The 26,698-nt window shown below is 48.0% G+C and overlaps 1 protein-coding gene across 1 annotated transcript; it reads left to right on the top strand.

Annotated features, from left to right (window-relative positions):
* The first annotated feature begins 1,379 nt into the window (after positions 1–1,379).
* On the top strand, positions 1,380–26,481 carry LOC131900598 (ultra-long-chain fatty acid omega-hydroxylase). The gene is made up of 12 exons (XM_059251897.1): positions 1,380–1,601; positions 4,456–4,600; positions 12,338–12,391; positions 13,209–13,336; positions 13,517–13,641; positions 16,172–16,439; positions 19,893–19,959; positions 20,077–20,206; positions 23,191–23,324; positions 24,534–24,598; positions 25,183–25,265; positions 25,694–26,481. The coding sequence occupies exons 1-12, from the start codon at positions 1,380–1,382 to the stop codon at positions 25,869–25,871; spliced, it is 1,599 nt and encodes a 532-aa protein (XP_059107880.1). The 3' UTR covers positions 25,872–26,481.
* The last annotated feature ends 217 nt before the right edge of the window (positions 26,482–26,698 follow it).

Here is a 26,698-nt window from a genome sequence, read left to right as displayed (position 1 = left end):
CTGTGTTTGACTTATTTCCCTTGCCCTGCATGGTTGCACAAACCTGCAGTCCCAGCCCCTCAGGAGGCTGAAGCAGAATATCACTTCACACCGGGAGTTAAAGGTCAGCCTGAACTACAGAACAAGACGCCATTTCAACCAGTCAATCAATGAAAGAGGTTGAGTGACTTATGTTACTTAACATGATGTCTTCCGGTGCCTTTTTGGCCAAAAACAACAGGCTATTCTGTTTTGTGGCCAAACAATAGTCTATTGTAGGAGTTGCTCTTTTAAAAATGGCATTTTAGGGCCTAGGAAGATGCCTCAGTGGTTAAGAGTTACTCTTACAGAGGAGGGAGTTCTGTTCACAGCACCCGTGGTAGGTGACTCACAACTGCCCCAAATTCCAGTCCCAGGGGCATCCATTGCTTCTGGCCTCCGAAGACACCTGCACATGAGAGCACATACCCACACACAGACACACACACACAGTTAAACACTTAATATCCAGAAATTAAGAAAAATGATGTTGTACATTATGTGAATCTTCACTTTAGTTGAAAAAAGAAAGAAGGAAAGGAAGAGGTGAGACAGGGAAGGGGGAAAACCAATCAGGAAAGTTCTTGCTTTGGGCTGCTGGAGTTAATCTTGCTGGAAAACCCTGCGTAGAGTACATGTCTTGGTGTTATTTCACACATACACACATACACACATACACACACACACACACACACACAAATTGAGAGAGAGAGAGAGAGAGAGAGAGAGAGAGAGAGAGAGAGAGAGAGAGAAGTAGAGTGTTGATTTATCGAGACTGTAGGGCCATTGGTTGAGAGCTACTTTGTGTGCATGTGTGCATGGTGTGTGTGTGTGTGTGTGTGTGTGTGTGTGTGTGTGTGTGTTGCTTCCCCGGACTCTGACTATCTATGCTCAAGCAGAGAAAGTCCTATGACAGGAGGGTCCAGAGGGTGTCTTGGGACTGGGGACATGGAGGGAAGGTAGACGACCTGTTGGGTATAGCATCTCCATCGAGTACTGCAAACATAAGCAAACAAACAGTTAAATAAATAGAAAAGAAAGAAAATAAGTGTGAGGGGGAGTGGGGCTGGAGAGATGGATCAGCAGTGAAAAGCATTGGCTTCTCTTCCAGAGGACTCGCGTTTGAGGCCCCCAGCACCCATTTCAGGATGCCCATAACTCCTTATAACTCCAAACCCTGTTCTAGCCTCCACAAGCACTACACTCACAAGCGCACCTCCTTCACCCCTGTTATACACATCATTAAAAATAAGCCCTTTTTAAAAGTTGCTTTTGTCTTTTAAAGAAAGACGTGTGTGCCGGCAAAGTGAAGGACCCTCCTGTGTGTGGCTGCGCTGATTGGTCCCCGTGTGTCTTCTAGGATGCTGCCCATCACGGACTATCTGTTGCAGCTGCTGGGGCTGGAGAAGACAGCCTTTCGAGTGTATGCTGTGTCGGCTCTGCTGCTATTCCTCCTCTTCTTCCTCTTCCGCCTGCTACTGCAGGTATTCAAACTATGTTGGGACTTCCGCACCCTTTGTCGCAGGCTGAGCTGCTTCCCAGAGCCGCCTGGCCGCCACTGGCTGCTGGGCCACGTGAGCATGGTGAGTGCGCAGGGGCAGACCTGGTGGCGGGGTGGGTTTAAGGTTAGACACAGATTCCCTGTGTGGAGTAGGAGACCAGACCTCAGAGAGGGCAAGCAGTTTGCCCAGGGTCACACCGTTGGGAGGAGGCAGAGCTGACTATAAAGTCAAGTTCGTACCCCGTGCTGGCTAGCTTTCCTAGTCCTGGAAGCTGCATCAGTGGTCTTACTCAGAGCTGAATGTTACAATAAAGACCTGCCAGGCAAGATGTACCTACTGGCACACTAGTGACATTACAGTGACAGGGGTAACCGATTGTCATTTAAAGACAATGATCCATGCCCAGAACAAAAACAACAACAACAACAATAATAATAGTTCTTTCTATAGTTCTATAGCTACCAATGTAGCAGGGAGGTACTGATGCCCATAAAATTTGGGGTCTGGAGCCTAGAGTGGGAGCAAGGAGGGGGCTCCTGGAGATTGTGTTTCTCTAGCCTTACCTGTCAGGGTGATTCTAGTCTTGCTCTTTTGCTTGTTTTGTTTTGAAACAAGGTTTCTATGTATCCCTGGCTTCCTAGAACTTGCTATGTAGACCAGGCTGGCCTTGAACTCACAGAGATCTGCTTGCCTCTGTCTCTCAAGTGCTGGGATTAAAGACGTGCTCCACCATACCTAACTACTCTCATTATTGGAATGCTATGATACTACACTGAGATTCTAACTCTTTCCTTGCATTAGATTTTTTTTTATTTTTTATTTTATTTTATTTTAATTTAATTTTATTTTTCGAGACAGGGTTTCTCTGTGTAGCTTTGCGCCTTTCCTGGAACTCACTTGGTAGCCCAGGCTGGCCTCAAACTCACAGAGATCTGCCTGGCTCTGCCTCCCGAGTGCTGGGATTAAAGGCGTGCGCCACCACCGCCCGGCTGATTTTTTTTTAAAACAAAGTCTTGTCATGTAGGCCACGCTGGCCTCAAACTCATAACCCTTCAACCTCAGCCTCTTGAATGCTGGGGTTACAGACATAGGTCAGCATGCCTGACTCATCTATTTTTTGTTTTTGTTTTGAGACAAGGTCTCACTCTGCAGCTCAGCCTGGCTTGGAATTCGTATGTAGCTCAGGCTAGCCTCAAGCTCACAGCAAATCCTCTTGCCTCAGCCTCATGAGTGTTGAGGTTACAGTTGTGAGCAACCATACCTGAGACAGTAAGAGTCTCTTTAGAAAGATGGGGCACTAAATGTGAATTGAGTGCCCCAGCTTAGGGACACACACACACACACACCATTCAAGACATAAAGATTAGTTTGCATGGCGACACAAACCACTCGTCCCAGTTACTCAGGCTGATTGAGAAGGATTATCTGAACACAGAAGTTCATCTTGGGCAGCATAGGAAGACCTTGTCTTTGGTGTTCTAGGCTGGCCTTGAAATTGCCATTTTCTAGCTTTCCTGAGAAATTCTGGATTCCAATCATTCCAACCCTTTCCTGCTCATACACCACCATGGCTCCCCATGACAGTCTAGAGGAAGGATAGGGTTCAAAGCCTGCTGGACTGGGAACCCCAACCTCCTGACTTGTCCTATCATCCCCCTACAGTCTCCAGAACTCACTTCCTGTTTCTGAAGCTGGCCTTTGTCAACTCTCTGGTCCTTCGTCCAATTGTGTTCTCTGTCAGAATATCTTTTTCTGCTGGATGAATTTTCACGCTAATCTCCAAGTGCATATCGGCAGGAAGCCATCTCTGCTTTCGGGCTTCGTTTGTTTTCCTGAGGAAAGGGTCTCAGTATGTAACCCAGGCTTCTACAACTGTCTATCTTCCTTAGTGCTGGGATCGCAGGCACTCACTACCAGGCCCAGCTCCTCTCTCTCTCTCTCTCTCTCTCTCTCTCTCTCTCTGCAGGGAACTCAAATCGCACAATCTGGTCTCAAACCTATTATGTAGCTAAAGATGATAGTGAACTTTTGATCCTCCTGCCCTCTACCTGTTGAGTGCTGAGATAGCAGACATTTGCCACTATAAGTGGTTTAATTGTATTATTTATTTATTTATTTATTTATTTATTTATTTATCTATCTATCTATCTATCTATCTATCTATCTATCTATCTATCTATCTAGTTATTTATTTTTACTAACATTGTATTCTACTTTGCTTTTCTGTGGCTATGATAAAACACCCTGACTCAAAGCAGCTTAGGGGAGGAAAGGATTTATTTCACTTACACTTCCAGGTCACAGTCCATCACTGGGTAAGTCAGGGCAGTCATAGAAAACCATGGGGGTGCACTGCTTACTGGCTTGCTCCCCCTGGCTTGGGGAGCTTTTGGGGAGCTTTCTTATACAAACTCAGGATCACCTGCCCATGGGTGGTACTGACCACAGTGGGCTGGACCCTCCTACATCAGTTACCAGTAAAGACAATTCCCCACACACATAGTTACAGGCCAGTCAGATCTGGGCAATCCCTCGATTCTCCTCGGATGTCCCGGTGACAAAACTAAACAGGACATACAGCAAATATCTGATAAATGCCAGCTCTTACCGTTGCTGTGCCTGCTACTCTCTGTCTCTCTCTGTGTCTCTCTCTCCCTCCCTTCCCCCCCTCTCCCTCCCTCCCTTCCTTTCTCCCCCTGCTATGCTATCTTTGGAATCCACCTTCTCACGAATCCCAGGCAAGAGTTCTACCCCTGAGCCAGGCTTCCATGCCCATTGCTCTTAATTTATTTTTAGAGGAGGGGGAGACTCAGAGAAAGGCAGCAAGAGACCCGTGGTCTGCAGTGTTCTGCAGGAGAGAGGCAGTGGTGGGAGGGGGCGGGGGCAGATTAAGCTGAGTTGTCACATCTTCGTTGTCCCTTTCTGTCTGCCATAGTATCTTCCCAATGAGAAGGGCCTTCAGAATGAGAAGAAAGTGCTGGATACCATGCACCACATCGTCCTGGCATGGGTTGGACCTTTCCTGCCTCTCTTGGTGCTTGTCCATCCTGATTACATGAAGTCTGTGTTGGGTGCCTCAGGTAGGCAGGTTGGGCCTCGGGGGGATGAGTGAACTTCCAATTCCCAGAACCTTCCTGGGATTTATAGACATGAGGGTGCCCCAGAGGAAGGGTTACTTGAGTAGGGATTTGAGGGATGAACAGAAGTTCACCAAAGAAGGCAATACAGGCTGTGAGAACAACATGGGCAAAGTTGTTGTTACATGTGACAGTGTGTAAGAGTCTCAGGAACTTTGCAAGGCTGGGCACCTGCTGGAAGTCACATCCAAGCTATTCATTCATCCAAATTGTTCATCCAGGTTTGGGTAAGTAAGTGTTGCTCAATCCTGGGCCTTGGTATTCTCCTCATTAAGACTGTGACCTGCTCACCATGGCCAAGCATTTCAGTCATCCAGTGGACAGCTGGCTGGCAGGGAGGCAGATGTGGATCCTTCTATCTGCTGTCCCTACTTACCTTCCAAGTGTGCTTGGTGAGTTCTCACTCATTCTCAGCACCCAGCTCCAAGGGCCCCCTCCTCCAGGAAGTCCTTCCCAAATCCTCCAGGGGTCTCTGTCTTCTAGACATCCTCAGTCCTAATCCTTTAGGGTGAGTGAGTCTGGCCAACTCTATTCCCCTTAAAGTGGATCCTCAGAATGACCTTGCCTGGAGCTGGTTGTCTTCATAGCCCCGAGGGGACTGGTTTGGTATTTAGAGACAGGGTCTCTCTGTGTAGCTTAGGCTGGCTCACACCAAAGATCCTCTCAGATGTGTGCCACCACTCTGCTCTCTTGTGCCTTAAAAACAGTTTATTATTACATTTTACTGTGTGTGTGTGCCTGTATGCGTGTGTACATGCATATATGCATAAAATCACGGGAGTCAGTCAGTTCTCACCTCCCAAATAGGTCCTGAGGGTGGAGCTGAAGCCTTCAGCCTTGGCAGCACCCTCTGAGACACCTCCCATTTTTTCTTCTCTCTCTTCTACTGATTTTCTTCTTCTCTTTCTCTTTCCCTTCCTCTCCAATCCTTTTCTTCCTCCTCCTCCTCTCATTGTCAGGTTCCTGGGCTGGTTTGAGTTCTCCAGACAGAGTGTCAGCTGTGCTCAGGCACTTGGCAAACAGGCCTGGTTCCCGCCGCACTCTCTCTCCACCCTCTCCATGTGGAGGTGCAGGATGGAGAGCTGAGAGCGACTGAGTCAACCTGGAGCGAGGTGTGGGGTCCCAGAGCGTCTCGCCCTCCTGCTCCTCCCTGTGGGCCTGCCCACCTGCCACTGCCACTGTTGCCCAGGCTGGACCCCTTCCCCCTCGCTGTGTTCTTTTCTTATTGAGGCAGAACTGGCCCAGAGTGCAGTGCATTATTCTTAGGTGAACCATCACCGATGGTTTGGTGTGTTCACAAGGTGGGGCAACAACTCACTCTCTCTAGTTTCGAAGGTTTTCATCATTCCCTCAAGTAGCTCGCACTTGCGGCGGTCTTGCCTCTGGTTCCTCCCTGCTGAATCTCCTGGCTCCCAGAACCTGGTTTCTGTCTAGATGGACTTGCTGCTTCCAGACCTTATTGTGTCTGGTTTCTCTTAGTCGTCCTCCTGTCTTCCCGGTCCATCCACACTATTGTACAGATTGGCCCTATGCTCTTTTTATGATTCATTGTGTAGATGGATCCAACTCTGCTTATTCACCTACCTGCTGGCTGTTGTGAACAATGAATGTTACAGTGAACATTCATGCACAGGGTTGTGCTCTCACAGACACCTCCCCTCCACCCCTCACCTTTTGTCCCTTTATTCCTTCCTTTTTTAAAAAAAATAAGATTTATTTTTATTTGTGTGTGTGTATGTGTGTGTGTGTGTGTGTGTGTGTGTGTGTGTGTGTGTGTATGTGTGTAGGTCAGAGGACAACGTGTGGGAATCAATTCTCCTTCTACCACGGAGGTCCCAGGGACAAAACTCAGGCTGCTTGGCCTGTGTAGCAGGTGCCTTTAAGCCACTGAACCATCTTGCTGGCCCCCCTCCACCCTTCTCTCCCTGATACTGGGCATGGAACTCAGGGCCTTGAGCACAGTAGGGAAACACTCTGCTACTGAGCCCTGTCTCTTAGTCCTGTATTTGACTTTTTAAAAAGGTTTTATTATTTTTATTCGTGTATGAGTACGGGGCTTGAAAGCAAGCATCCTTAACTGCTGAGTCATCTTTGGGGTGCAGAGTCTCTCATTCATTGCTCTTGGCCAGGGATCTTCACCTGTTCCCACCTTCCATCTCACTGTAGGGGTACTTCCCTGTGTGGTCTTAAACAGCTCCAGGAGATCCGAACCCAGGTCCTCACACTTGTGAGGCAAGTGTTTTACCTACTGAGCCATACTCCCCAGCCTTATATTTTACTTTCTAGGGAATTCTCTTGCTGTTTTTCACAGTGGCTGTGCATTAATTGTTCATTAACAGGCTTCCCAAGTATTCAATTCACAAGTGTTTGCTGCCAATAAGCGATAATTGTAATCAGAGTAACGAATCAGCCGACAGAGGAGCTTGTCAGTCCAGAGGTACAGATGTGGGAGGGTGCTAGGGGAATTCAGGTGCTTTGATTGGATGGAGTAGAGGGGATGTGCTTGGGGGAGTAGGAAATAAGACTGAGAGTTAAGATGAAGCTGGACAAAGAAGCAGATGGGTTTGCACTTTATCCTGGGGTGCTAGGGCCAATGGCAGGTGTGTGAGCCAGGCAGCGATGGGCCAAATCTGAGTATCAGTAAGACTCCTGACTAGTTTAGCCTGGATTCCACAGAGAAAGGTGACGGTCCTGCCATCTTGCTTTCAGTGCCACTTCCGCTCGGAAGCCTCTTTGGCCTTCTGGTAGCCCTTCCTCTGTGGCTTTCTTAGCATCTGGCACACTCTTGGCCATTTTGATAATTGGCTGGTGTGGGCCTCTCCTTCCCTTTCCCACCCCACCCAGGAGCTCCTGCAGGCAGGGAGTGGAGCTGAGCCATCCTTGGATCACTGGCATCACCTTGCATGGGTTGGGCACAGAAAGGCAACAGAAGGGGTGACTGATGAAGGATGACTGTGCATGCGGTTTGCCAATGCAGGGAAGTGTGCGTTGGTGGCTGAGTCACGCTGGGTGTACAAACATCCTTGGGTGCCTGTTCACTCGAACCTTTCTATAGTGCATAGTTTTTTTTTGGTGTGTGTGTGTGTGTGTGTGTGTGTGTGTGTGTGTGTGTGTGTGTATGTGTGTGTTTTAACTCTTTTGGGGCCTGCCACCCAGCTCCCAAATAAATACATGGAGACTTATTCTTACTTACAAATGCCTGACTTTAGCTTGGCTTGTTTCTAGCCAGCTTTTCTAACTGAAATTATCCCAATTCTCCTTAACTACATTTTGCTTCTAGGCTTTTTACCTTTCCTTATTCTATATATCTTTCTTTCCTTCTTACTCTGTGGCTGGTTGTGTGGCTGGGTGGCTGGCTCCTGGTGTCCTCCTCTCCTCCTTTTCTTGCTCCTTGCTCTTCTCTCTCCTAAATTTCTCCTCCTATTTATTCTCTCTGCCTGATAGTCTGCCTGTCCCTCTCCTGCCCAGCTATTAGCTGTTCAGCTCTTTTAAGACCCATCTGGGGTTTTAGGCAGGCAAAGTGACATAGCTTTATAGAGTTAAACAAATGCAACATAAAAGAATGCAACACACCTTTGCATCATTAAACAAATATTCCACAACATAAACAAATGTAACACATCTTAAACTAATATTCCACAGCAATGGTGTACAAGGGGGATGGTATTCATTAATCCATCCATCTATCCATCCCTCCCTCCCTCTGGCCATCCATACATCTGTCTACATATTCATCCACTCATCTGTACATCCACTTACCCAGTCACCCAACCATACATCCATGCATGCATACATGCAATTTTCCACGTATTCGTTTATTTACCCATCCAACCACCTTGCACCTATCCATCCACACATATGCTTTCATCCATCCATCCATCCATCCATCCATCCATCCATCCATCCATCCATGCATCCATCCATCCACTCACTTACCTACTCACCCATCTATCTGCTTACCCATTTTCCCATTTATGCACCAATCTGTCTATTTACACATCCAATTACCCGCCCAATCATCCTTTCATCCACTTACCCATACTACCTACCAACCCATTCATCTGCCTACACATTCATCCACCCACCCACTCATCCATCCATCTATTCACTAAATATCTACCCACCCAATCACTAAATTATCCATCTATCTACCATTCACCTACCACCCACTCATTTACCTATCCCTTTTCCCATTCATCCATCCATCAATCCACCCATTCACTCACCCATCCACTCACCAACCCCACCCACCTATCCATTCATCCAACTATTCATTTCTCCTTTCCTTCCTTCCTTTTCTTTATTCTTTTAAAATTAAAAACAAGTGTACATACATGTGTGTCTGTGTGTGTATATGCACACTTGTAGTTCAAGGAACAAGTCCTTAATGAACCTGAGACTTGACATTTTCAGCTGGACTGGTGGTCTGTGAGTCTCAGAGATTCTGTTCTCACTGTCCAGCGCTGGGGTCACAGGTGCGTGCAGCCATGCCTGACTTGTTTTTTTTTTAATAGCGTTTTTGTTCATTGATTTTGTATGTGTGTTAGGGTAGGTGTGAGCCACAGCATGTGTGCAGAGGGGAGAGAACAACTTGCAAGAGTCTGTTCTCTCCTTCAACCATGGGGGTTCCGAGGGGCTAACTTGGGTCTTTAGGCTTCGCGATGAGCATCTTTACCCACTGAAGCAGCTCTCTGGGCCCCGACTTTTTCCCTGGGTTTTGGGGATCGACACTCAGCCCTTATGCTTGTACAACAAGTGCTCTTACTTTCAGATCCACTTTTCCAGCTCCTATTTTTCCTCTGATCCACTCACCCTTTGATCCATTCATTCATTCATTTACTGAATGGAAAAGGTTCTTTTTTCTTCTTTTGAGGCAGAGTCTCTGGTGTCTCAAGCTGGCTTTGAACTCACTGTGTAGCCCAAGGTGATCCTGAACTTCTGAACTTCCTGCCTCCTCCTGGGATTGCAGACATGTGCCACCACGCCCAGCTCATTGCGTCAGCTTTGATTTCTCTGAGTTTCCTCGGTTAGCAGTCTTTGCAACATCATCTACAAAGATCTGGGATCCACACCTGATATTCTTAACCTCATAGTGCCAAATAGCACCCCCATCTCTGAAGGTCTTGGGGACCTGGTGTCCCACAGTGACATGGGGTTCCTTCCTAGATCTCATTGCAAAGCTTATGACTTGCCAGCTCACAAAAATAAACATAAGTATAATACCAGGCCTGATGGTATTACTGATGGCCCACAGCCATCGGTAGCAGGAAGTTCACCCTGGCATGCGGTTGCTGTAGGACACCCTGGAGTCTCTTCCCTCGAAGAACTGCTGGTGTACACACACACACACACACACACACACACACACACACACACACACCCCGCCCCTCGGCCCCATGACCTGCCTCATTAGTGCAGGCTCACTCAAAGCTGCCGTGTTCTCTTCCCTGGAGCTTCTTGGTCATCACGGCAGCCAGATCCAGCCATGACGGATGGTTATCATGGTAGATGCAGGTTAAAAAAGGAGAATGGGACCTTCCAAATCCCCTAATTTGTGACTTGGCAGTATCCAGCTTTTGTGTGTGTGTGTGTGTGTGTGTGTGTGTGTGTGTGTGCGTGTTGGTCTGGGAGCATGTGTATATACATGTGCACAAGTGGGAACCTGAGGACAACCCTAGCTGTCATTCCTAGGTGCCTCCCATCTTTTTTTTTGAGACAGGATCTCTCACTAGCCTGGAGCTTGCCAAGGCTGGCTGGCCGGTGAGCCCCAGACATTCACTTCTCTTCAGCCCCACATTGCTGGGATTGTAAGTGCAATTTAAAAAATTAAATTAGCCGGGCGGTGGTGGCGCACGCCTTTAATCCCAGCACTCGGGAGGCAGAGACAGGCGGATCTCTGTGAGTTCGAGGCCAGCCTGGGCTACAGAGTGAGTTCCAGGAAAGGCGCAAAGCTACACAGAGAAACCCTGTCTCGAAAAACCAAAAAAAAAAAAAAAAAAAAAAAAAAATTAAATTAAATTTTTGTCTTGTATGTGGGGAGGGCAGAGGAGGCACTAAAGGGCCATAGCTCACGTGAAGAGGTCAGAGAACAACCCAGAGGGGTTGGTTCTCTCCACCTTGTGGGACCCAAGATCAGAAGGAAAGTGTTCAGGATTGACTATAAACTCCTTTACCCACTGAGTCATCTCATTGGCCCACTCACCATCTTATCAGCTTCGTCGTTTAAATGTGGGTTCTGGGGACCAAACTCAGGCTGTCTTGTTTGCAAGGCAAGTACTTCACTAGCTGGCTTTTGGTTTAATCAGAAAGAGCCTCACACAAGCTGTATCACAAGCTGACTTAAAACGTTGGCCTCAGCATCTGACCTTTGGGGAACACAGATATGCTCCCCAACAACAAGGGGCACCTGACATTGTTTAGGAGCAGAGAGGTCCTGTGTGATGGAGTGACAAGAGCTGGAGGATAGAGATGTCTGTTCGGGGCAACGTCTGGACCAGGGCTGATCACCGATGGCTTTGAAAATGAGCCCTGTCCAGGTGCCGGCGGGTGATGGCTGGGTGCAGCGGCAGAGGCTCTTGTCACTGTCAGCAGGCCAGCATGTCAGACAGACAGGAAGGTGAGGCTGGCTGTGGGATTATAGCTGTGATTCAGATGCCGGGCCAGAGCTGATAGCTGGGAGGGTTAGGGCGTGTCGTCCTTCCTATGGGAACGTGGCCTGGCGGTGAGTGATGCTGTGCTATGAGATTGTTGAAGGATTGGGCGGAAGAGTCTGGATGCAGGACCGAATGCGTCAGAGCCGTCAGCGGGAGGCTGAGCATGGATTATTATTATTATTATTTTTATTATTTTAATATAAGAAAGTCCGGCATTCAGGCCCAATGAGATGGCTCCTCGGGTAAAGGCAATTGTTGACAAGCCTGACAAACTGAATTTAATCTCTGAGACCCAGATGGAAGGGGAGTACTGACTCCTACAAGTTGTCCTTTGACCTCCATACAAGTGCCAGGGCACGAGTGTGCCTACACATGCCGCACATATATAAATAAATACATATTTTCTTTCTAAAGCTTGGGTTTCTTTTATATTTAGTTTTAGTGTGTGCACATGTGTGTGAGTCTGCCCTGCATTATGTATGTGGATGTCAGAGCACAAGTTGTGGGGGGAGTCAGTTTTCTCCTTCCTTCTGAGTCCCAGGGATTAAACTCAGGTCATCAGCCTTGGCAGGAAGCACCCTTATACACAGAGACATCTTGCAGGTCCAAGTTATTTATTATCTATCTATCTATCTATCTATCTATCTATCTATCTATCTATCTATTTATTTAGAAAAGCTATTAGTACACAGCAGCCCAGATTGGTCTAGAACTCACTATGTATATAGCTAATGCTATCCTGAAATTTACAGTAATCTTCCTGATTTAGTATCTCAGCTACTGGGATTACAAGCATAAAACACCATGCCCAACCCAAAAGCTCTTTTACAAGATTAATGGGGAGCCATGGGAGGTGTGTGAGCAGGAGAGACTCGAGTTCAGATCAGCATGTTGTAAGATTTCTCAAGTGATAGGTGTGAAGGTGGGGTGAGATGGGAGGCAGGAACCTAGAGAAGAGGCCCAAGAAAGTCCTAGGCGGAGGTCAGAACTCGGTCTGGAATGCCCATTGCCTCCTCTTTATCCACAGCTGCCATTGCGCCCAAGGATGAGTTTTTCTACAGCTTCCTGAAGCCGTGGTTAGGTAAGTGCTGAAGAAAGGATGCTGGTCTTCCTTTCATAAGAGTACAGGATACTCAGAGTAGTAAAAGTAAACCTGTTTATTTTACAACTTTGGAAAGCTGGCTGTTAGCACAGAGAATAGGCAAAATGGCTGTCCACCCACTCAGTTTGATCCCAAACTGGTTTTTATATTTCTTTTTTAAAAAATTTATTTATTTTTAGTGCATTGGTGTTTTTCCTGCATGCATATCTGTATGAAGGTGTCAGATCCCCTGGAACTGGAGTTACAGACAGTTGTGAGATGACATGTGGGTGCTGGGAATTGAACCTAGGTCCTTTGGAAGAGCAGCCAGTGCTTTTAACTGCTGAGCCATCTCTCCAGCCCCTGGTTTTTATATTTCTAACATTTCTCTGCCCTTTGGATTTCTCATTGGCTGAGATCTTCAGTGAGTAGTGTCTAGCCCTGTCCCCTCCCCAGATTCCCATCCCATTAGTTCAGGACGCAAAGCCTCATGTGATGTGTGTCTTGGGTCTGAAGATTCCCTCCATTTCCGACACATGGCCTTAGGCTTCCTGTAGCTTTCAATCTTAGGATGAACTGAGATCACGTGAAGCAGGCACCAGTTGGCAGATGGGGAAGAAGTGGGTGTGGGGTGGGGTGTGTGTGGCTCCTGTTTATCTGTGAATCTCCAATGGCCTCTAAACACACCTCATACTGAACATGGAGCCAAAATGATTGCCTTTTACACGAAATCAGAGAAGGGTATGGGGTTTCTTGGAGCGCTTCAGCGCGGGGCGGGGAGAGGAGAGGCCAGTAGCCCTTGGTTTTCTGGGTTCAGGGGATGGACTTTTGCTCAGCAAAGGGAACAAATGGAGCCGGCATCGCCGTCTGCTGACACCCGCCTTCCACTTTGACATCCTGAAGCCCTACATGAAGATCTTCAACCAGTGCACGGACATCATGCACGTGAGTCCTGAGGCTGAGTGGGGAGGAGGTTGGCCTCATCTGGGAAGGCCTCAGAGCGGAGGCGGGCAGCGTCCCTTGCTACGCCTGAACTGGATTGGCGGTGAGGATCCTGCCTGCTCCCGTCTGACCAGCTTGTGGTCTGTGGTCTTCATGCCTGGTTGCCTTGGGTCTCCCTTCCAGGCTAAATGGCGGCGGCATCTGGCAGAGGGCTCGGCGGCCTCCTTTGACATGTTCGAGCACGTCAGCCTCCTGACCCTGGACAGCCTTCAGAAATGTGTGTTCAGTTACAACAGTGACTGCCAGGAGTGAGTGTGGCCCCTAGGGTAGGTGGGGGTGGGAGGAGAGAGGGACCCTCCCTGCTGTGATGCAAGCCGGGCTGTGCACCCACAGCCTTGTTTTCTTTCTTTTTCTTCCTGGGTGGCCCCCCCGAGATGACACCACCTCGCTGAGCCTCAGTTCTCTTATAAAAAGGATTAAACGAGATTTTGGCTGGGTGTGGTAGTTCACACCCATGATCCTAGCATTAGAGAGGTTGAGGCAAGAGGATCTTGAGTTTGAGTTCAGCCTGGACAGCTTAGAAAACCCCATAGAGCATCGTGGTGGTGGCTTTTAATCTCAGCACTCCGGACTCAGAGGCAGGCAGATCGCTTTGAGTCAAGGCCAGCTTGCCTAGTGAGTTCTAGGGTAGCCTGGGCTATATCTTCAGAACTGGTATCAAAAGCAAGCAAGCAAGCAAGCAAAACCCCCATATAAATACATAATTAAGTAAGTAAAACGATGTCAGCCAGTGTCTTGGCACTTAGTAGATGCTCAGGAAACACTACTCTCCCTCATTCCTCCACAGAGAGGGTACAGCCCGGAAATGCTCACCTCCTTCTTTAGTTCCTCCCTCTCCTTCCTCTTTCCTCTTCTCTTTCCTCCTCTTGTCCTTCTTATCCTTTTTCTTCCCTCTTATCCCCTCTTCTTCCTTCTCTTCTTTTTCTTCATCTCCTTCCTGTATTGTTATTTTTTCACCCCCATCCTCCCTCCTTCTCCTTCCTCATCTTCACTTTCTTTTCCTCCTTTAAAAATATGTATTAAAAGCTTGTCTGTCATTAAACATTATGCCTACGTGTCTGTGCAGGGGTATGTGCACATGAATGCAGGTGTCCCCACAGCCTAGAGGTGTCAGATGCCCTGGAGCTGGAGTCACAGGCAAGCTGTGAACTGTCCACCATGAGTGCTGGGAATCAACCTTGATTCCTCTGGGAGAGTAGCACGTGCTCTTTACTGCTGGCTCAGGCCTCCATCCCGTCCTACAGGCGTTCACTCTGTACCCAGGGTGGCCTCTTGATCCTCCCTGGTTCCATCTCCTTAGTGTTGGTATTGCAGGAGTGAGCCGCTGCCCCCACACGCCAGTCCTCTGCTACACAAAGATGAGAATACCTGACTTTGAGAAACGCTCTAAGGATAAAATAATGTGGCAGCTTCCCTGACTGAACTTGAGTTCATTCACTCCCCAGGTATTTGTTATGACTGGCTGTGAAGCTCTGAGGTGGAGGGCCCCATGTAGGAGGCCCTCGGCTCCATTTCTAGTCTTGTGCGATAAAATAAAATAAGCCAGGTACAGGGCTTAAGAGACGAACCAGTGGTTAAAAGCACATAGTGCTCTTGCAGAGGACCAGAATTTGGTTCTAAGCACAAATGATGGGCAGTTAACAAACCACCTATAGCTCCAGTTCTGGGGGAATCTGGTACCTTCTTCTGGGCTCCTAGGCATCCTGCATGCAGGTGGTGAACACACATACATTCAGACCTCCCCCCAAGACATAATTAAAACTGAAAATACGGGCTGAAGAGATGGCTCAGTGATTAAGAGCACTTGATGGTATTGTGTAGGGTCCAGCTTTGATTCCCTAACACCTATCTGACAGTTCACCACCACCTCTGACTCCAGTTCCAGGGGATCTAGCACCCTCTTCTGACTTCTGAGGGCACCAGGGACACATATGTGGTGCACAGATGTGCAAGCAAAGCACTCATATACATAAAATAAAAATAAAAGAATAACAAAACAAGACAAAGCCCTTTAAATAAAATAAGTCATGTGTGGTGGTGCATGCCTGTAATCCAAGCACTTGATGGGCAAAAAGACAGGGAAAATCAGAAGCTCTAGGTCAGTCTTTGCTACATAGTGAGTTTGACTCCATCCTGGGCAACAAGAGACCCTGTCTCAAAAACACAAAAAGGCTGGCGATATAGCTCAGTTGGTAAAGTGCTGGCCTAGCATATGCAAAGCCTTGCAGTCCACCTCCAGACAGACAGACAGACAGACACACAGATGGGGGAGGAAGTGGGGGAGAGATAGAGAGGGAGAGGAAGTGGAGGAGAGGGAGAGGAAGAGGAAGAGGGAGAGGGAGAGGGAGAGGGAGAGGGAGAGAGATTGAGAGAGAGAGAGAGAGAGAGAGAGAGAGAGAGAGAGAGAGAGAGAGAGAGAGAGAGAGAATATAGATTAAACGAAAATGCAGGGGCTGGAGAGATGGCCCAGCTATTAAGAGCACTTGCTGCTTTGGGGGAGCTCATCATTCAGTTCCAAACACCCACGTGGCAGCTAACAATCATCTGTAACTCCGGCCCCAGTAGATCAGACTCCCTTTTGGTCCCTTCAGGCACTGCACACAGTTGGTGCACAGACATACACGCTGGCAAACACACACAAACATAAAATAAAAAATAATTAAAGAAAATAACAAAATACGGTTAATACAGGACCTCTGTCTGTCATCATGCAACAGAGGCTGGACCCCATGCATGCCTCTGGGCCGCGCGGGTGGCTGACTGCCCTTCTTTCTGCAGGAGAATGAGCGATTACATCTCTTCCATCATCGAACTGAGCGCTCTGGTGGTGAAACGCCAATACCGCCTGCATCACTACCTGGATTTCATCTACTACCTCACGGCCGACGGGCGGCGCTTCCGTCAGGCCTGCGACACCGTGCACAAGTTCACCACCGAAGTCATCCAGGAGCGGCGGCGGGCGCTGCGCCAGCAGGGTGCCGAGGCGTGGCTGAAGGCCAAGCAAGGCAAAACCTTGGACTTCATCGATGTGCTGCTGATGGCCAAGGTAAGGCTGGGTGGAAGCGGGCTTCTGCCCCTAGAGCCCGGCATGGGAATTGCACCCACTGCTGAAAAAAGATGCTCAAACTCTTGGGGATTACAGGAAGGAGCCAGGTGTAGGGGCACAATGTGGGTGGGTTCATTCAGATGTCACAACAGAGTACTTCGGTCTTTTTAATTTAAATGAGCCCCATTATAGTCTAGAGTGTGGTCTGTTCTGTGGAACATTCCTGTAAACTTAAGTAGGCTATGAGTCTGGCTCAGACAGCTGATGTTAATACATTGAGTGAGGTCTATATTGGATACATGCACAGCTTTTTTTCTTTTGAAACAAAAAATTTTAATTATAGTCATTGACCAGGCAAGTGGTGCACGCCTTTAATATCAGCACCCAGGAAGCAGAGGCAGGCAGATTGCTGTGAGTTTGAAGCCAGTGGGGGTCTATAAAGCAAGATCAAGGACCACCAGGGCTACATACTGAGATTCTGTCTCAAAAAACAGTGTGTGTGTGTGTGTGTGTGTGTGTGTGTGTGTGTGTGTGTGTGTGTGTGTGTGCATGCTAGGGAGCTTTTATGGAGATCAGAAGACAACTTGTGGAGCTGGTTTTCTCCTTCAACCATGCGGGTCTGGTTCCAGGGTTCAAACTCGGGCCTATCACGCTTGGTGGCTAAGTGCCTTCACTTGCGGATCCATCTTTCCAGCTTAATCTATTCATCCTCACCCCCTTCCTCTTCCTCTCCCTCAGCAATTCCCAGGTTGGCCTCAAACTCACAGTCTATAATCCTCCTTCGCAGCTTCCTTTGTGGTGAGATCATAGGTATATGCCATCATGCCCAGCTATTCTGTTACCTACAGGTGACTTAAAGTAGACAGGAAGATGATTATAGGTTCTGTGCAAACACTCTTAATTTTAACCATGCGTCTATGCATGGGTATGTGCGCACAAGTACACATGCCCAGGGCAGTCAGAAGAGGGCATTGGGTAGCCTGGAGCTAGGGAAGCTCCCTGACACAGGTGCTTGGAACTGAACTGGGCTCGTTAGAAGAGCAGCAAGTGCTTGTAACCACCGAACAAACTTCCAGTCAAAACACTCTTGTTTTTATTATCGTTGGCGCTCTGAGAATTGAACCCAGGGCATAAAGAATACTATGCAAGTGCCCTATCATTCAGCTACGGCTCATCCTTCTGTGGATTTTTGTGTATGTGAATGTGTGGGTGTGAGTGCCTATACATGCACATTTGGATTCAGCAGCCAGCGTAGGAAGTGTGGTATCTTCCTCTACTGCTTTCTGACTTAATGCCTTGAGTCACGGTCTCTCTTGGGATTGGAATCTTGCCATTTCATCTAGTCTGGTTGTCCAGTCAGCAATAGAGATCTGCTTGTCTTTGTCCCCAATGCACACAAAGCTATGGCATATATATATATATATATATATATATATATATATATATATATATATATATAATATGTGTTGGAGATCTAAACTAGGTCTTAGTGTTTGTGCAGCAAGTACTCTTACCCACTGAGCATCCCGCCAGCCTGCTGTTTTTACATTTATTTCACTCTTAAACATGTGTGCATGTGTATGTGTGAGTACAAGTGCCCTTAGGGTCCAGAAGAGGGTCAGACTCCTTGGAGCTGGAGTTACAGGCAGTTGTGAGCTGCCTGATGTGGCTGCTGAGTGCTGGACACCAAACCCAGATCTTCTACAAGAGCAGCAAGTGCTCTTAACTACTGAACTATTTCCCCAGTCATTCTTGTTTGTTGCCTTTTTTTTTCCTTTTGAGGCAGTGTCCAGTTTAGCCAATACTAACCTCAAAGTCCTTGTATAGCTGAGGATGACTCTGAATTTCTGATCCTCCTGCCTCTGTCTCCCTAGTGCTGGTATCACAGGGGTGTGTGCCTAGCCTCTTGTGTGGAATTTTTGATACAGTTCTGGATTCCAGCTATGGCTCTGCCACTCAGAGGGTATATGATTGAGATCACCATACCCATCTCTTGTATCCTGGTGCTCATAAGACCTGATGACAAACTTGTTGGTTATCCAGCAGGATAAATGGCTGCCAGGAGCTACTCAGTAAATGCGGGTGTGCAGCATGAGACAGTAAACAGCGGTGTGCAGAGATGATGATGGCCCTTGTGTGGGTTGAGTCATCTTAGGTAACTTAGAACAGCTGGGTCTGGTGACACATAATCCCAGAACGTGGAAGGTTGAAGCAGGAGGATTGTGAGTTTGAGACTACTCTGGGCTACATAACCTGTGAAGAAATGGAAAGGATCAAAATGAAGAAAGAGGAAAGAAAAGAGGAGAAGGGCTGGCAAGGTGGCTAGGTGGGTAAAGAGGCTTGTCAGCAAGTCTGATGACGAGTTCGATCCCCAGAACTCACATGATGTATCATGACCTATGAAAATTGTTCTCTGACCCCAGATAGTATCTCCCAGGAGAGGCTTGAGAGGCAGGTTTGCCTAGGAAATGCACATCCCTGACTCCATCTGCAACAACACACACACACACACACACACACACACACACACACACACACACACACCTAATCACTTAGTGAAATTGTATCTGTTGGCTTATGTAAATGGTGAAATTGCCTAATGCATTTTCCCCTCCTCTTCTTTTTGCATTTATTTATTTATTCATTCATTCATTTATTTATTTTGTTAGTCCATGAAGGTGTGTGAGCATGCATGTGCCACAGCATGAATGTGGAGGTCAGAGGGCAAATTATGGGAGTTGATTCTTTCACACCAAGTGGGTTCTGGGAATTGAATTCAGACTGTCAGGATGGGCAGGAGACGCCTTTACATACTGATTCATCTTTTTGTCTCCATTCGTTTTTTGAACTGTAACATAATTGTCAAGTGATGCTTGTATGAACTCCCTTTGACATTCTTTCCCCCTTTCATCTCTTTTATAGTACATTGCATCCTTCCCTCTGCTAGGAGTATTTATACCCAGTGTAGTTTAGGAGAGGGGTGGATGGAAAGCCAGGCACAGTGGTGCACACCTGTAACTCCAGCCCTTGGGAGACTGAGATGAGTCTGGGGTGCATATGGAGTCTCCGGGAGAGTGGGGTAGAAGGGATGAGCTGAGAATATGGCTCAGCAGGTAAAGACACTTGCTGCAAAGACTGATGACCTGAGTTCAATCCCTGGGACCCACATGTTCAAAGAAGAGAAATGATCTTAGCAAGTTGTCCTGGTTCTCACATGTGCAGCATAGCATATGCAGGAATGCATGCATGCACGCACACACAGACTAAATAAATAAATGTGTGCATACACTAAATAAATAAAAGTAAAAAAATAGAAGTGGGAAGAAAGGAAGAAAGAAAAGAAAAAGTCAAATGGGAAAATAGATAGATAAATAGGTAGATTTGACTTTGGGGAACCTCTAGGATGTAGGAAGTGGGGTAAAATGGGCTCAGCATCCTCCACCACCATTGCAGGATGAAGAGGGAAAGGAATTGTCTGATGAGGACATCCGAGCTGAGGCAGACACGTTCATGTTTGAAGGTAAGGATGCTGAGTGAGGCCGAGAAGAAGTGCCGCTGTCCTCCTGGTGTGGGGAACACCTCAGGGAACACTAATCTGCCTGGAGGTAGTAGCTCCACTACACCTGTCTGCCCGTAGGTCACGATACAACATCTAGTGGGCTGTCGTGGGCGCTGTTCAACCTGGCGAAGTATCCCGAGTACCAGGAGAAGTGCCGGGAAGAGATCCAAGAAGTCATGAAGGGCCGGGAGCTGGAAGAGCTGGACTGGTCAGTTGGGAGGGTCGGGAGGATTGCAGGGAGAAAACTGAAGCCAGGGTCTTGAGTGTGAGTCTCTGCGCTACGACATTCTGATTATGTGTCCTTAGACAAGTCCCTTAAGCTTTCGGAATTCCAGTTCTTGAGACTAGCTGAGATGCCTATCCCTTCTTCAGCAGTTCTCAGAACCACTCCATCACCAACTCTTGTGGTCCCACCACATGACAAACATCCCTCAAATCCAGTGGCTTGTGGCAAGCATTTAGTTATCGCTTTTACCCACACACGATTTTGTGTGTGTGTGTGTGTGTGTGTGTGTGTGTGTGTGTGTGTGTGACCACTGGGTCAGTTGTGTGGAGTGGGGCTGCTTCCAAATCATTGGCTGGGTTCAGGTCTCTTCCAGGTATCTCCTAACTCTTCTATGATCTGGGGTTACTCTGGGGCCTGTTCTTCTCAATGCAGATTCCAGAAGAGTAAAAAAAAGTTCTGTGTGCACTGGCACACTATGGAGGAGGCGAGTCATCAACAAGTGGGCAGGAAGGGCCCCCTGGCCGCAGAGTAATGCCTGCAGACACAACGCCCTCTGGGATACGATGTTTCAATTGGGTGGAAATGGCATGCCAGGGTGATCACGATGCAGAGACAAAGTGCAGAACAGAGAATAGGAAGACAGTCTTGAGATGGGAGCTGACTCTGAGTGATACAGAGAGCACAGCCCTGTAGCCAGGCATGGTGGCACACCTGCCATTCCAACTTTCAAAGGCTGAAGCCGGAAGCATTCAAGGTCAGCCTTGTCTACATATTGTGTTTGAGGCCAGCCTGGGTTATATGAATCATTGTTTCCAAAACAGGATCTCTGAGGGAGATGCCTCAGTTGGCAAAATGTTGCCTTTCAAACATGAAAGAAAATTCATGTTACAAAATAAAAGCTAGCGTCTTGGTCAGTGTTCTGTTGCTATAAAGAGACGCCATGACCACAGCAGCTCTTATAAAAGAAAGCATTTAATTGGGGCTTGCTTACAGTTTCAGACGTTTAGTTCATTTTCATCACTGCAGGAAGTGTGGTGGCATGCAGGCAGACATGGTGCTGGAGAAGTAGCTTAGAACTCTACACCTGGATCTACAGCCATCAGGAAGAGAGAGATACTGGGCCTGGCTTGGCCCTTGAAACCTCAAAGGTCACTCTCAGTGACATACTTCCACCAACCAGGCTCCACCTCCTCATCCTTTCACATAATGCCACTCCCTGATGATGAAACATTCAAATATAGGCTCCTATGGGGGCCATTCTTATTCATAACCAGTTGGATATGGTGGCAAACTCTTATAATCCCAATTCTGGGAAGGCAGAGACAAACAGGTTTCTGGGCTCACCGGGCAGCCAGTCTAGCCTAATCAGGGAATTCTAGGCCCATGAGAGACCCTGTCAAAAAAAAAAAAAAAAAAAAAAAAAAGTAGACGGTGCATGGTGCCTGAGGAGTGACATTGGAGCATTGGAGGTTCTGGCCTCCACACATATGCATACATATTTGGATAAACGCCCCAATGCATGCACCCCATCACACATCAACAAATGCATACACACACACACACACACACACACACACACACACACACACACACACGAAAATGTCTTGATTTTGAAAAATGAACTAATAGTTATAACTAGTCCATTTTGGGTTTCTGAGTACAATAAACTATTCTGAAATCAGCAATAAAACAGAAAATGCAACAAATGAAACCTGGAAAGGATGCATACAAGCTAGTAACTTGCTGCAGCTCTGAGGCTCCTAGCTGCCCTGGTACCTCCCGTGATGGCACAACGATTCACCAACTCACCAATAGGTGAGCGCTGGGCCCAGCAGCAGCCCCATTGCTTGCTGTCTTCATTTGTCACGATTGTGATTGGTTGATGGTCAGATAGTTTTGTCTGAACCTAGGGCCTCACGTATACCAACCCATTGGACCACCACTGAACTACATTCCCAGTCGTCTTTTGCTTTTTTGTTTCTATTACATTTCTTTATTTATCTATTGTGTGTGTGTGTGCATGCACGTGTGTCCCACTGCATGCATGTGTGTACTACTGCATGCATGTGGAGGTTAGAGGACAACCTGCAGGACGAGTTGGTTCTCTCCTTCTTCAGGGATTGAGCCCAGATAGCCAGGCTTGGAAGCAAGCTCCTCAACTCACTGAGCCATCTCACTGCCTTCTTCTGGTTTTTTGTTTGTTTGTTTGTTTGTTTTTGTTGTTGTTTTGTTTTAGCACTGGGCCTCACACAGTTGCTTAAGTTGACTTTGAACTCACTCTCTAGCACAGCCTCCCGGGTAACTGGAATATAGGCCTGGCTGGTGGTCAGATATTCTGCATCCTAAGTTTGTTATGGGCTTGAGGTCACAGCCCATGCTTGCAACAAACCAGGTTCAGTAGCCCATTCTCCATTCATTACTCAGTTCAAACAGCCAAATTACTAACGGAAAACAGAAAAGGGAGATCTGTTCAATGTGGCCACATCGGGAAGGGGCAGACGACAAAGAGTAACAGTGACTCTTTCCAAAGTCCATCTTTGGGGTCCTGGAATGGGGTTAAGGTTTAAGTAGAGACCCAAGTTATGTGTGTGCAAGCAGCCCTGTCAAGGTGTGGTCCCACCCCGATCGGCTCATCATCATATGCTCTGTAAAGTGGTCCAATCGTAAGTCTCTTTCTGGGAGAGTTTCCCTTCTGGGTGGCCTAGCCTTTACGTTTTCCCTTCCTGGCATTAGATTCCTGGGGGAATTCCAGTTTCTAGGACTCCATGGCTTCAGCAGTCTGAGGGTCAGAATGAGTGGTGCAGTCCTTTTAGAACATCTTCACTCCTTTCTGGTCAGCCACACTCAGGACACCCGGCCTGGGACATCTGTACGTTGCAGAAGCCGTGGGGCCATTCTGGATCTTTTGAACTGGTCTTACAAAACTATTCCCATGTGTGCGTGAGTCACAATGCCTTTCTTTTCAGGGATGACCTGACTCAGCTGCCCTTCACCACCATGTGTATCAAAGAGAGCCTCCGACAGTTCCCACCTGTGACTCTCATATCTCGCCGATGCACCGAGGACATCAAGCTGCCAGACGGGCGCATCATTCCCAAAGGTGCCTGTTCTGTGCCCTCCACTGCTGCGGCGTGGTTTACAGGGGTCGGGCCAGGCCTGCTGTGGGTGCAGGATCCCTGTGAGGGGGAAAAATTCCTGTGTGTCTGCTGCTAGTGTTGAGGACATCTTACTTTCATTTCCTGTCAATGTGACAATATAACCTGACAAAAGCAATTTTAGGGGTAAAGTGTTTATTTGGCGATAGTCTATCATGGTAGATGGGTCAGGGTGGTAGGGATTTGAAACAGCTAGTTGTATTGCAGCCACAGACAAGAGCACAGAGCAGTGAATGACTCTGCGCACGCCAGTGTTCAATTCTCTCCTTTTTATTCTGTCCAGGTCCTAGCCCATGAAATGGTGCCACTCACATTCAGTGTGTCTTCCCACCTTAAATAATCCAATTAAAAAAATCTTTTATGGGGGTTGGAGAGACGGCTCAGTACTTTAAGAGCACTGGCTCCCAGAACCCATATGGTGGCTCACACTATCTGTAACTCCAGTTCTAGGGAATCTGATACCCTGTTCTTAACTCTACATGCACCAGGCTGGCATGTGGTATGAATACATACATGCAGGTAAAATACTCATGTACACAATAAATAAATAAACCTAAAAAAAAAAAAGCACTTGCTATTCTTGTAGATAACTGAGTTTAGTTCCGAGCACCTGGTTGGGCAGTTCACAACTACCTGTAACTTTAGAACCAGAGGATCTGACACTCACTTATGGCCTCTGTGGGCACCCACACACATAAATCATGTATGCACACACACACAGAGTACATATAAAATAAAAACAAATATTGAAAAAGAAAATTTCTTACTGGCATGCGTACAGACCAATTTAATTAGGCAATCCCTCATTAAGACTCCTTTTCCAAGTGATCAACTTGACTGTATCAAGTTGATATAGCTAGTCATTATGGAGGGAAATCTAGGTGTGTGTGAAGGAGGCAGATGTGTCTGTATCCATAGTGGAAAGGAAGGGGTGGGTGAGGCAGGGCTGGATCTGAGGGTACTGATGGTAGAGGGTCAGTTTCTTTAAAACAAATTATTATTGTCAGTATTATTATTATTACTACTACTATCCCCTTATTATTATAACTATCCCCCCCCCCCGTGTGTGTGTGTGTGTGTGTGTGTGTGTGTGTGTGTGTGTGTGTGTTTCCAAAGACTCCCTTGGGTCCCACTGATTCCAAATGTCCCTACAGGTATTATCTGCTTGCTCAGCATCTATGGGACACACTACAACCCTTTAGTGTGGCCTGACTCCAAGGTAAGCTCCTACCTTTGCCTTCCTATGGCTCTGGCTCCTTCTCAGGGCTGCTTGTAGGGACTGGCCCTCCTGCTCCACTGTTCCATCCAGTCCTTGTTAACTCAGGAAGTCAACAAATAGTCACTGAGTGCTCTGCTCAGCACTGGTAACCTACAATGACACCGTCTTTGCCCTCATGGACCTGGAAGTCAAACTCAGGGCGACAGGCCAATAGAGAAGATCATTTTGGGAATTGCTAAATGCTTTAAGGAAGTGAAAACAGATAGGGTGGGGGCATTCAGTTCAGAGGATCAGGAGAGGCCTTGAAGACAAGATGATGTTTGAGCTGAGACCTAATGAGTATGAAGAACAGGGAGAGTCCTGTTCCAGGCTCAGGAAACATCAAGTGCAAAGGACTTGAGGTAGAAAAAAGCCCGGTGCCGGACAACAGAAGGAGACAGGCATGGCTAAGCTGTAGTGTGTGAGATAGACTGGAACAGATGGCCCCGAGGTGTTCCAGCTGCAGGAGCCCTTAGAGGTAGAGGTGCAGGCTAGGGTGTATGGTTGGGCCAGAACCCTGACTCACCCAGACAATTCCTATCTAGGTGTACAATCCTTATCGCTTTGACCCAGACACCCCACAGCAGCGCTCCCCGCTGGCCTACGTACCTTTCTCAGCAGGTCCCAGGTAAGGCCTCTACTAAGCCCAGACATCATCACAAGCGGGAGGGACTTGGCCAGTGTCAGGTCAGGGATGTGCCCTCAAGGAAGCAGAGACCAAGTCTCACCCACAGGTAATTTCTGGCAACCCAAGTCCCCTTTGTACCCTTGACGGAACCAAGGGTTCAGCATCAGATTGTAATTCCGTCCTCGATAAGAGGGTACCCCTCCTGTATGTTAGACCCCGGCTTCTGGGCTCACACACTTCTAACAGCTCTGTGATGTGGTCTTCGTTCGGTTCTATGGAAGCGGGAACTGAGGCTCAGACAAGGGCCGTCATCCATCAGGCCCTACTGATAGTAGCAGGCTGTGCTAGGATTTGAACGTTCGACTCCAGGGTCATGTCCAGAGACCTGTCCTAAGGATCCTTGCCTCTCGTTTGAACCCTTCCTGCAGGAACTGCATTGGGCAGAGCTTTGCCATGGCAGAGATGCGAGTGGTCGTGGCGCTGACTCTGCTGCGCTTCCGCCTGAGCGTGGACCGCACGCGCAAGGTGCGGCGGAAGCCGGAGCTCATTCTGCGCACCGAGAACGGCATCTGGCTCAACGTGGAGCCTCTGACCCCGCGGGCCTGAACGCGCCAGGCCCTGAGGATCCCCGGGTTCAGGCTCCGCCCACTCAGGCCTAGACCACGCCTCCAAGGGCCTGGGTCCGCCTCCAAGATCCTGAAGGAGTAGACCATGCTCCTCCAAAGTACAAGAGGATAAAGCTTTGTGGAGGAGCATCTTGTTGGTGCCGACCACGCCCCTCAGGACAAGGCCCAGCCCCTTGGGATCTGATTCCACCCCTTGAGGTCAAAGTCCCGCCTTAAATTACCCTCAGGGCCCTTCAGCGTGTGAGAGTCAGGTTAGGCCCCGCCCCCTAGGGCTTGGGCCCCGCCCCCAAGGCAAGGCAGCTCACCCTAGTCCTGTGGATTCGGGTTCCTCGGCCCGACCCACAGAACCTTCCCTGGACCTAAGACTCAACGCTGGGACTGGATCCTCGCCTTCCCTCTGGCTACGCCCAGGTTAGCTTCTAAACTGAGGATTTAGAAGCTGGAGTCTGAATCTTCAACATCACCTTTCCGAGACGCGCAACTACACTGAAGGACTGCATAAGCTGAATCTCAGGACTTTGGCTGTTTGCTTTGTTGTTGTTGTTGTTTTGTAAACCCGGACCCTTGCAAGCCATTTCCTCCTTGGTCACCGTCCCTCTGCTGAGTTTTCTCATTTTTTTTTTTTTAAAGAGTAAAAGCAAGGAGATGCAGATACCTTCCGCCTCATCCCATCCCAGATCTGGAGCCCAAGCTGGGGAGGAGGGGCTCTTGGCAGTTGGGAAGCGACTAGGGGGAAGCTGTTTGTTCTTGAACTAAACTCAGATTTTTGGAGACAGTTTGTGCACTGTTTATTTGGTCAACAGATTG

This window comes from Peromyscus eremicus, unplaced genomic scaffold, assembly GCF_949786415.1.
Source record: "Peromyscus eremicus unplaced genomic scaffold, PerEre_H2_v1 PerEre#2#chr22_unloc_1, whole genome shotgun sequence".
Lineage (NCBI taxonomy): Eukaryota > Metazoa > Chordata > Mammalia > Rodentia > Cricetidae > Peromyscus > Peromyscus eremicus.
This window is presented reverse-complemented; position numbering and strand designations above follow the sequence as displayed.

Excerpts from the sequence above, each read along its gene's own strand:
- LOC131900598 (XM_059251897.1), top strand. The coding sequence starts at position 1,380 with ATGCTGCCCATCACGGACTATCTGTTGCAGCTGCTGGGGCTGGAGAAG. Across the intron at positions 4,601-12,337 it reads GTCTGTGTTGGGTGCCTCAG|CTGCCATTGCGCCCAAGGAT; the intron begins GTAGGCAGGTTG and ends CTTTATCCACAG. Across the intron at positions 25,266-25,693 it reads CCTTTCTCAGCAGGTCCCAG|GAACTGCATTGGGCAGAGCT; the intron begins GTAAGGCCTCTA and ends CCCTTCCTGCAG.